The following is an 11149-nucleotide window of genomic DNA, read 5'->3' as shown; positions in this document are numbered from 1 at the left end:
GTAAAACTGGATGAATGCCTCAAGATGGGCCAAGAAAACCCAGTGGGAATGTGAACAGTATGGGAGACATCCTGAGCTGGAAGGAGCCAGGAAGGCTTCCTGGGAGGTGCCACTTAATGTTGAAGGCAGATGGGTGTTTCCGGGGTGGAAGAGCATCTGAGCAAAGGCACAGAAGCAGGAAAATGGGCATCTGTGAGAGAAAACAAATATTCATTCAATAGACAGTCTACATAAGTGCTCTGTGCTGGGCCCTGAGCACTAGGGACACTGAAAGGAATAATACAGGTCCTCCCTTCAAGTAGCTCAGTCCAGTTAGGGGAGACACCCAAGTCCAGAGTGGGGTGTGCCATGAGAGAGGGAAGCCTGTGTGAGTCCACTTGATTCAGACTGGGAGGTCAGGAAGGGCTTCCTGGAAGAGGCGAGGCTGAGCTGGGCACTGGAGGATGGGTAGGAATTTATTGAGTGGGAAAGAGCATTCCAGGGCAAAGGAAAAATGTGCAAGATGTATGAATGTCAGAGACTCTTCCTTGAACTTCTTTGAAATCCCCTCCTCCTTTCCTGCCCAAACATCTGAGGCTGGAATGCCACTGCCAACATCCTTTGCTCCAAGATAATGGAAAAATTATTTTTACCAGAGGCCCCTTGGGCCCAGGTGGAGCCATGCATCATTTTCACCAGCAGGGGGTGCCCTTGTGACAATGAGAGAAGAGCATCCAGGTGGGCCCAGGCACTGAGTCACCTCTGAGGGTCTAAGGCCTCTGCTCCAGGGAGAGGTGCAGTCGGCCCTGGTGAGGCAGGACAGGCAGTTCTGTGCTTGCAGGGAAGACACACACTCAGGCACGTGGCCCTAGGTACAAGTACTTTATTTCAATTACAATAGTGCCACACCAAACCGACAGTAGCACGAAACATAATACAAAAAATAGATTCCCAGCTCCAAGCCTCACGCCCGTGTACCTGCAGAGCAGCCAGCCCTTGGGCTCCTGGACCTACGGAGAGCCTCTCAGGGCAGCTGCCCCTCTCACCTCAGCCTTGCTCGGCGCTCTGGGGGTGGTGTTAAAGGGGTGCTTCCTTTGCTTCCCTCCCTGCTGGGGCAGAGCCCCCACGCCCTGCCCTGAGTGCGGTCCCACCATGCCTCCGGCTGGCCGCCCAGCGCCGGCTCTCCTGCTTCTGGCTGGAGGTCAGCTTGCCCACAGTGCCGACGCTGGAGGACTGTGCCCTCCCCGGGAAGGCAGGGAGGTGGGCGGGTGGGGGGAGAGGAGGCGCGGGGAGGACGCCAGGGCCCGGAAAAGCCCCTCTCTGTGGCGCACGTGGCCAGCCCCCAGCCTGCGCTCCTCCTCTGGCTCTTGTCTGTCCTTACCCTTCCTGCAAGGAGCTACCAGGCTGGCTGTACGGGGGACCACGGCCCTCATCTGGGACCCACTTCGGACACCCCTGCCCCAGCTCTGGGGCAGGTCTGAGGTGTGCAGGAGAGTTAACAGCTCTGTCTGCTCCTCTGGGCAGGGAGGATTCCAGCTTCCTGGGGGAGGGGCGAGCACTGTGGTCTCTCCAGGGGACGCCTGGCCAGGCAGCATGGGCTGCTGGGGGAAAGGACGGCAGCGGCGGGCAGGGGCTCTTGCCGTGGCCACAGGTGCTTCCCTGGAGGACCCGAGCAGTGGCTACAAATAACTCCACCTGGCGGAGCCCCTGAGGCGGCCGCTGGGGGAAGCTGTGGCTCGGGGAGGTGGTGACATTCCTGGCCCCAACACCATGGGCCAGACCGTGCGGGGGCACTTTCCCCTCACAGCCAGCCTCGCATGGCCGAAAGCATCCCCCAAGGGAGAGGAGCCCATCTAGCTACCAGTGTTTCCTCGAGTCTCCCCGAGGGGCCGAGGCTGGGATGGAGGCCTCAGACCTCTGGCCTCTGGAGCCGCTGACCTGCAGGCCAGAGCCCCTTGGCTGACGTGAGGTGGCGGGAGCTGCAGGCACAGGGAGCAGAGGGCACGGCCTGGGCTTCCTGGTAGGACACTTAGGGGCTTCGCCCAGGGGGCCAAGGGGCTCTGGGAGAGGGAGGCCGTGTCCCAGGGTAGAGTCCAGGGACGGCAACCTCAGATAAGGCACTAGAACGGGGAGGGCTGGGCGGGCTGCCGTCCTGGGGCCTGGGCTCAGGACGGAGCTCAGAGGGAGGACGGAGGCCCCGTGGGAGACCAGAGCCCTTTATCCTTTTCTCCATCCCCCAGGGGAAGGGGCAGGCAAGGCAGATGGAAGCAGCTGGGAAAGGGGGATTGCTACCGAGAGGCTGCAGGCCCTGGGGAGAGGTGGGGCAGCACCTCTGCAGCAGAGCAGTGCCCGGCTGCTGGGGAGCCCCAGCCTGCGGGGATGCCCGGGGTCCAGCCCAGCATGCTTGGGGGCCCCAGCCTGGGCTCAACGGGCCCTGCCCGGCCTCACTCTGCCTCAGCCATCCCTGCCGTGACTTTGGGGATCAGAGCTTCCTGACGGGGACAGGGCAGGTGAGCAGAGGGCACAATGCCAAGAGCCGGGTCTCCTGAGGGCGCCTCCCTGCCTCTCCTCTCTGCCCGGGAGGCTGGAATTGCATATCCTCAGGGGTGAGGCAGCTTTGAGCTTTGGGGACCTGCCAGTGGCCCGGGGACAGCTGTCTCAGCACAGCCTGGCAGTGAGGGAGGAAAACAGAAGAGGGGCTTCTCTGTCCACAGGGGCGTCCCTTGTCCACAGGCTACTTAGAAAAGTGGAACGTAATAAATATACCAATCCTTTCCTAAAAGTAAAAAAAAAGTGTTTGAAATGCATTTTTTTTCCCTGAAGATTTCCAGTGTATTCCACAATGCTTAAAAAATAGTTTGCCCAAAAATATATCTTTAAAGTATTTGACACAGTGGTGTTTGTGGTGTATCTGGCGCTAGAGGTGGGCTGGGGCCCAGGCCTGGTGAGCGACCAGCCCGACACCCGAGTGCCCATTCCAGTCGACACGCGTGTGCCTGGGATGACAGGGTTTTCACATGGATCGAACCTTGGATTATGCTGAGAACCCACCACGCAGGTTCGGTTCTGGCTGAAACCTTCCAGTGCAGGGAAGGGGCGCCCTGGGGGGCCAAGGGGGTGGGCGTTGTCCGGATGCTGGCCGGAGGGGGCAGTCCTCAGCCCCTTCCCCTCCTCGTCCTTGGCTCTTTGCACTTCGTCCCTCACCAGACTTCACATTTGTGACGAGGGTTCATGGGGGAGCCGGGGGGGCAGCGGAAGTGTTCTGAGAAGGCCTTGGAGTTGGAGACGGAGCCGATGACCCGGAAGCGGGAGGGGCTGTGAGGATCTGTGATGAGGCCTTCGTGGGAGCTCTCGGGCGTGCGGACAGAGCACCAGACCTTCGTGAGGGGCAACAAGGGGGAGGCTGGGGTTACTGGGGGCCACGCAGGCTTCAGGAGGGCCTCCCGAGTGGGCCCCATCCCAGCCCGCAGCGCTGTGGTTTCCAGCCTGCATTCCTTCAGCCAGAGCAACGTCTCTGGCCTGGGGATTCGATTTCACCTGAACAGGGATTCTGCTCCAAGAGCCCGTTTGCCAACCTTAGATTGAATCCCAATCCTTTATCTCCTGGGCAGAGCAAACTGTCAAATAGCGTGTTAGCTCTGGAGACCAACGCAAGGCTGTAAACTGGATGCTCAACTCAAGAAACAATCTGGGGCATTCTGAGGTTGAGAAATTTCTAGACCCCAGGGACCTTAGCCATCACCTCACGCTTCCATCCACCCAATGCAGGAATACTTTTAATAGCTCTCCTGGCCCTTCTTGGACGCTCTTTAATGGCAAGAAGCGTCTGGAAGACGCCTGTGGGCAGCCCGATGGGTGAGGATGTTCTCTGTTTGAGGGGGAGCTGGCCTTAGGCCACCAGAGCTCCTGGAACATCCAGGTGGCAGAATTTGTCTGAGCTTGGCAGTTCTTCCTGATGGACTCACCTGTGCAAAACCCAGGAAGAAGAGCTGGTTGTTGGTGAGCCCCAGGGTGGGCAGCGTCTGCTCGGGCCCGTTCTTCTTCACCCAGTTCTGGTAAGCCTGGAGGGGAGAAGACCAGAAGCTGGAGTTCCCGGCCGGGTGGCGATGGAGGGGGCTGGTGCGGGGCACCTCGGGCAGCTCCACCCTGTCGGAGCAGCGCCCGGTTCCTGGGGGTCTGGGCCTCAGCTCGGATGGCCCAGCTCCACCTGGAGGAGCCCCTTCCCTACGTGCACTCCTCAGCCCGACGCCTTCCAACGCCCCTTACGTGCTGGTGGCTCTCACATTTGCTCCGGCCTCCTCCCTGGTTTGTCTATTTAGCCGCTCCAGCTGGACGTCCCACAGGGACCTCAGACTTAGCACGGCCCACACAGAACGACAGCTCTCTCACACGCAGCCCAAGCTTTCCCTGCCATAGTCGATGGCACCACAACCCATCCAGTCTCTTAGGTCAAAAAACCCAGAACTCTTCCTCAATTCTTTTCTTTCAATCAAACCGCACATCCCAGACCTGGCCCCCGTTCCCCTGCCCACTGCCATTCCCATCGCTTGCCTGGCCCGTCACGGCAGCTTTCGACCTAGTCTTCCTGACTCAGACTGACCCAACTCCAGTGCCCTCCCCACAGAGCAACTTCAGCGGTCCTTTGGAGGCCGGGGGTGGCAAACCTTTTTTTGGGAAGGGCCAGACAGTACTTTCAGCTTCGTGGGCCTGACGTATCTGATGCTGCTGCTCAACTCTGCCACAGGCAATATGTAAACAAATGGGCGTTTTTGTGTACTCCCAAAACTTTACTTACAAGATTCAGGTGGCAGGGTGGATTTGGCCTGTGGCCTGGAGACTTGCTGACTTGTTTTAAAAGATAAATTAGATCATGTCATTCCTCTACTTAAAACCCCCGGTTGGCTCCCCTGCAACCAGAGTAAAACCTCAGCTCCTTGTGCGGGGATCTCGTCCCCGCTGCCACTGCAGCCCTGCCCCTCCCTCTCAGCCCTGCATTCCCGCTGCTCCAGCCCCCCTCGTCCCTCTTCCTGACCTTGAACATGCAGGGCTTGTGCCCATCTCCTGGCCTCTGCGATTCCTTTTGCTGACACTTCCCCTGCTTTTCCCTGCCAATTCCCCACCATTCAGGTCTCAATTTAAAAGTTCCCTCCAGAAGACCCAGCCTGACCACTCCCCTCCCCGTTACTGTTCATTAGTTTACCCTATTTTATATGCTTCACCTTACCAACACCTGCCATTATTTATTTATTTAGGTCTTTATTGCCACAGAACTTTGTTCAGTATGTGGTAGGTAGAAGATTTGCAATAAATTTTTATTGACTAATGGATTTTACGTAAGTTGCCGAACGTCTCTGGGCTCAGTTTCCTCACCTGTAAAATGGGGGTTATGATACCTAACTGTAAAGTCTGGGGTGGGGCCTCAGTGAACGGCACCTCTCCATATTGGGACTCTTACTATCAGGGTTAGAGGAAGCTCTGTACTGCTCTCCCCGGCAGACACCTCCTCTCTCTGCTATCCCTCCCACCCAAATCAGCCAACATTTCTGAGCACCATTCTGGACTGGGCCTGGTGCTGGACTCTTCTGCACAGGTTATCTTGTTTCATCTCCATAGCAACCCAGCGATGCACATATGAGGTCCTCACAGCCAAGCCAACTGAGGCTCAAGGAGGTTGCGGGCCTTGCTCCTGAACTAGGATGTGAACCCAGGGCTGGGTCCACGTGCGACGTCCCCTTCCCCTTGGCCTTGCTTCTCCACCGGCGCCCCCCACAGAGCCTCCCTGGCCTGCTGCTGTCCAGCCTTAGTGGTGCCTTCCTCCCTGCCACCGCAAGAACAGGCAGGGGCTTTGGGCAGCTCCGGCCCAAGCCCTGTCCTGAGGCTCTCAGGCCAGAAGAGACTCAAGATGGAAAGCCTTGTGGGTGCCCCGCTCTGGGTACTTTCAGAGACACCACCTCCCTCAGTGCCCGTCACCACCCACCCTGCAGGCGGGGCCTCTGGAGCTCGCAGAGCCGTCGCGCCTGGCCTAAGGGCACCTGTGAAGACCCACGCGGGGCGGGGAACCCCACCTGGTAGGCTGCCTTGAGGCCCCCGTTGTCGGCGATGTTCTCGCCGAGCGTGTGCCGCCCGTTGACGGGCTCGCCGTTCACGCTGTAGTTGCTGTACTGCTGCACCATGCACTCCGTCTGCTGCCTGAAGGCCTCCACCGACGAGTTCTTCCACCAGGACCGCAGGTTCCCGTCCTTGTCGTACTCCCGTCCTGCAGGGACAGAGGGACGTGCAGGTAGAGGAGGAGGTGTTGCAGGGCAGCAGCGCCCTCTCCTCGCCCCTCCGGGAAGAAACGGATCCCTGTCTAGCCACAGCAGGGGCACAGGGCCTGACCTGATGCCAGAGGAGGAGGAAGAATGAGGCAGTAGGAGGCGGAGGAGGGAGGAGAGTGAGGAGCCTGCAAAGGACCAGCTCACTGTTCCGATGGGGCTGGATTATGTTCAAGACTGGCCGTGGAAGTGATGCCCAGGGAGGGCTGAATGCAGCCGGCAGCACCTGGGTCACAGAGAGGCCCCTGGCCACCGAGCTCTCTGCCTCTTCCTGCTGGCTTAGGGACCCGAAGGAGGACTCTGGACGTTAGCTAGTGAGCAGGGGACTGACTTCAGCTCTGCTGATGGCAGTCGGGCCAGGGAAGTCTCTGGAGCCATGAAGAAACGTAGGCTCCTCGCAGACTTCTAATATGCACCGCCACGTACTCAGCGCCTTCCTTGGGCAGGTGGCTTCACCATCCTCCCAGTCAGGATGTGAGTTTGGTATCATTACTCCCAGTTTACAGACAAGGCAATGGAGGCTTGGAGACATGCCGGACTCATACAACCAGCAGGTGGCAGAGCCAGCGTTTGAATCCAGGTCCTTCTGTCTCCAAAGCTAAGACCCTTAGAAGTGAAGGGAGCAGAAGGCAGGGGCTGCAGGGCTGGATGGGCCCCAGCCGAAGGGGACCCCAAGGAGCCCGTACCTTGATCATCAAACGCATGGGTCAGCTCATGTCCCACGACGACGCCGATGCCACCAAAGTTCAAGGCCCTAGAGGGGGGCACACAGAGATGAGGGTGGTGGCGTGAGGGGAGGGCCTCTCGCTCTTGCCCAGTTGTCCAAACCTTCCTTCCTGGGCCTGGGGACCAGCCACTGGGGGATGGCCCGAATCTGTGGGGTCAGCCGGTACCTGCTGGGTACCAAGCACTGTGCCAGATGCTTTACACAACTCCATTGTCCGCTTCAGTCTCTCAGAGGAGTCAGGCATTAACGGACTCCATAAGCGAGCAAACTGCGCCTTGGAAGAGCTCCCCCGTTTTGACTAAGGGCCACACAGCAAACAGCAAACCTGGCCTTCAAACTCAGGGCTGCGTGGACTTCATTTCTGAGGCAGTACCTTGAGTCTTCCCGACTCCCCAACCATGACCTTAGTCAAAGATTCGAGGGGTATTTGCCCTAAACAGGGCCCTGACCCCATAACATGCCCCCCAAGATGTTACAGCGTGGGGGCTTCCAGATCCAGGACCCCTGGAGGAAAGGAGAGGGAGCAGGATGTTTTCTCTGCAACTTCTCTGATACTCCCTATCACCTGGGCCACTGGGCCAAGGACCACAATTTGTCGTGTGGCCACAGGGGCAGACTGGGCGGGGGGGCTGCTGAGCGGCGGGGGCCGGGGGCCGGGAGCAGCAGAGGCATCTTACTTGGGTGAGGAGCGGGTGTAGAACGGAGCCTGCAGGATCCCGGCTGGAAACACGATCTCGTTCTTGGTGGGCGAGTAGTAAGCGTTCACCATGGCGGGGGTCATGCTCCACCTGTAAGGAGCAGGTGGGAGCTCAGCTCGCGGGCCCGGCTGGCGAGGGTAGGGGGCCCTCACCTCGTGACCTGAGGGTCCAAGTGCACCCCAGTCCCAGGACGGTCATGGCAGCACTGTCCTTGAGAGGAGAAAACCTGAAAACACCTACACGTCTACAGCCATGGCATCGATTAGGTAAATGCTATCATATCTGCACAGGGGATACTAAGCCTCTTAACAAAGAGCCTCAGGTATTGAAGTCATCATTGTCTAAACTCAAAATGTATCTATCAGCAGGTATCAAAGTGTGGACTGTGGATACCTGGGGGTGGGGTCCCCAAGTTCCATTCAGGGGTCTGTAAGGTCAAAATTATTTTCATAATAATATTAAGGCATTATTTGCCTTTTCCGCTGAGTTGACTTTTGCACTGATGATGCAAAAGCAACAACAGGTAAAAATGCTGGTGCCTTAGAATAAATCAAGGCAGGGACACCCAATTGTTCAAGCAGTCACTGTGTTTGTCACCAGCATGTACACAAGGTAAAAAGAAGTGCTTTATTATTATTTTTTCAATTTTTAGGAGGTCCGGGGATTGAACCCAGGACCTCATACATGGGAAGCAGGTGTTCAACCACTGAGCTACATCCACTCCCCAAGAAGTGCCATTTTAAATTAAAAATGTCCTTGGTGAAGTACATAATTATTAATCTCATTAAATCTAGACCCTTACATACTTTAATATTTCATATGACCTAATGGGAAGCAGACTTAAAGCACTTCTGTTTTGTCACACCATTTTTACTTGAGAGAGACTGACAAACTATGGAAATTTTGATTTGAGTATTTGGCAGACATTATCTTGAAAATGCTTAAAGTGACAAGCTCACTTTAAGCGAAACAACCTACACTATTTGTTGACCATGATAAAATTCAAGATTTCAAGCAAAATTTAAAAATTTGAAAACCTTTTATCAGTCACCATAAATGGGGCAGCTTCCCAAAACTTAAGAGACTTTTCTCATGAGATCAGTGGTAATATTTTAAAAAGGTGATTTTCTTTTTCATAAAAGTGTCAGCATTTGGAAGACTGTTAAATCAGTGAACCACTGCTTTCCAAATGACCAATGCATGATGTTATAAAGTTATGCATGGATAAAAGACTTATTCAAAGTGCAAGATGAGCCAATGGATTTTAACATACCAGAGAATGAAAAGTTCAAGGATATGGTTCAGATTCCACAAAGCAGCTAACCTTTACGAAACTACTACTGTCAAGTTTTGGTCTAGTATCAGAAAAGAGGCACAAGTACCAGAAAAGACTATGAATATGGGTCTTCCTTCCCAACTATTATATTTATTATGTGAAGCTACATTTTCTTTATATATGTCAAAACAACATATTGCAATGGACTGAATGCTGAAGCAGATGAGACTCCAGCTGTCTTCTACTTATTTTTTTAAAGATTTATTTATTTATTTATTTCCCCCCTTGCCCCAGTTGTCTGTTCTCTGTGTCTATTTGCTGCATGCTCTTCTTTGTCCGCTTCTGTTGTTGTCAGCAGCATGGGAATCTGTGTTTCTTTTGTTGCGTCATCTTGCTGTGTCAGCTCTCTGTGTGTGCGGCGCCATTCCTGGGCAGGCTGCACTTTCTTTCACGCTGGGTGGCTCTCCTTACGGGGCACACTCCTTGCGCGTGGGTCTCCCCTACACAGGGGACATCCCTGTGTGGCACGGCACTCCTTGCGCACATCAGCACTGCGCACGGGCCAGCTCCACACGGGTCAAGGAGGCCTGGGGTTTGAACCGTGGACCTCCCATGTGGTAGACGGACGCCCTAACCACTGGGCCAAGTTTTCATTTTATTTTTCACAAAATAAAATTTTCATAAAAATTTATATAACTCACAAAACAAAAGCTCTTTGAGGGCCAGTAATTTTTAGGCATGTAGAAGGGTCCTGGGACCAAAGTTTGGAAATGATGGTATATCATAACGAAATATTTGGCCTCTCAACGCTGCTCTGGTGTGGAGGGGAGGGGCCGGTGAGGGGTAGAGAGAGGCAGGCCATTTTCTCCCCCAGCCCAAAAGGTTGCTCTGCCTCCTCCAGGTGAGTCCCAAGGAGATATGTTAAGGGGTGCCTGAAGCCACAGAAGTATATTGAGAAATTTAAAACACCCTATTTATACTCTAATGTATCCATGGATACGTTACTGGGTAGGACACAACATCCACATGATTTTTTAAAACTAAATGAAAAGATTTCAGATAAATTCACCACCTGGTCGCAGCGCCTATGCCATATTCTGGAGGTGACAGCCCAGTGTCCTGTGAGCTTAGAGGGTAACGACGGGAAACTTAAAGGAAACAGGACGTTTGAACCCCTGTTGTCCACGAGGGGGCACCAGAGGAAAGAGAAAGTGCTTTGATCTTTTGGTAGGATTTACTCTGCAAAGTGTTTTAGGAATGGCGTGAGCATTGTCTCAGAACCAATTTTGGGCTGACTACATCCAATTTTTCTGAAGAGACTGTTAAAAAGAAAAAAGGGCAGATTTCCAGGTCTCAATGAGGTTATTCTGATTTAAGAAGGTCTGGCGTGGGGACCAGGATAGTTCCAGGGCCTATCCAGAACCATCCTCACGTTTCTATGAGAACTGTCCCTGAGAAATCACCACTCCTTTTAGTGAGGAACTACAGGAAACGAGCCCTCGTCGAGCCTCCTCCATGCCTGACGTTCTCCGGAAGTTCTCACGTTTGACTGTCACAACCACCTAAGAACCAGCTACTCCCGTCCCTCTTGGCAGGTGATGAAACGAAGGCTCAGGATGCCAACACGGTGCCAGGTCCGCTCCGCTCTGGAGGCCAGGCTCAGTCCGCCAGCAAGCTGACCTCAGCTCCTGGCTGGGCAGCACCTCTGTTCTTGGGTTTCTTCATCTGAGAAGTGGGGATAAAGGCAGTCTCCACCCTCCAGAGGGCGCTCGTGACAGGTATACCTGGCACACGGGAAGAGCGCCATAAACGCGAGCTAAGCCCAGGGCACCCCCAGTACCAGGAGCCGGCGCTCTCCCAGAGACCCGGGGCGGGGGGTGGGGGACTCACTGATCTCGGTTGGGGGCTTTCCTGAGTTGGTCGGCCGTGACCCTCCACGAGAAGTTGAAAAACCGCATGACGTTCTCAAAGTAGAGGTCTGGAACTGCAGTGTACTGCAAAAGAGAAAGCCGTCGCCCAGGTTGGGAGGCACCTCGGGTCCTCCAGGGCAAACCCCCCTAGAACAGGGGAAACTGAGATCCAGCGAGGTTGCAGGATTGGTCGGCAGGTCAGAGACTAGACTGGAGGGCTCAGCCCTCGCCCTGATGGCGGCTGG

The 11149-nt window shown here is 55.2% G+C and overlaps 1 protein-coding gene across 3 annotated transcripts in view; it reads right to left on the bottom strand.

Annotated features, from left to right (window-relative positions):
- Positions 1 to 846: 846 nt before the first annotated feature.
- ECE1 (endothelin converting enzyme 1) overlaps positions 847 to 11149 on the bottom strand; it is a 110572-nt gene continuing 100269 nt past the window's right edge. For all 3 annotated transcript variants that reach the window (XM_058304192.2, XM_058304190.2, XM_058304191.1), the window contains exons 14-19: positions 10885 to 10988; positions 7698 to 7808; positions 6980 to 7047; positions 6045 to 6235; positions 3945 to 4040; positions 847 to 3356 (exon numbers count right to left, since the gene is read on the bottom strand). In XM_058304192.2, the coding sequence (XP_058160175.1) occupies positions 3180 to 3356; positions 3945 to 4040; positions 6045 to 6235; positions 6980 to 7047; positions 7698 to 7808; positions 10885 to 10988 (747 nt within the window). In that variant the 3' untranslated portion in view covers positions 847 to 3179. The remainder of the gene's footprint in view (positions 3357 to 3944; positions 4041 to 6044; positions 6236 to 6979; positions 7048 to 7697; positions 7809 to 10884; positions 10989 to 11149) is intronic.

This window comes from Dasypus novemcinctus, chromosome 9 (genome assembly GCF_030445035.2).
Source record: "Dasypus novemcinctus isolate mDasNov1 chromosome 9, mDasNov1.1.hap2, whole genome shotgun sequence".
NCBI classification, from domain to species: Eukaryota; Metazoa; Chordata; class Mammalia; order Cingulata; family Dasypodidae; genus Dasypus; species Dasypus novemcinctus.
Note: the sequence above shows the minus strand (reverse complement) of the source record. Positions and strands in the feature narration are given on the sequence as shown.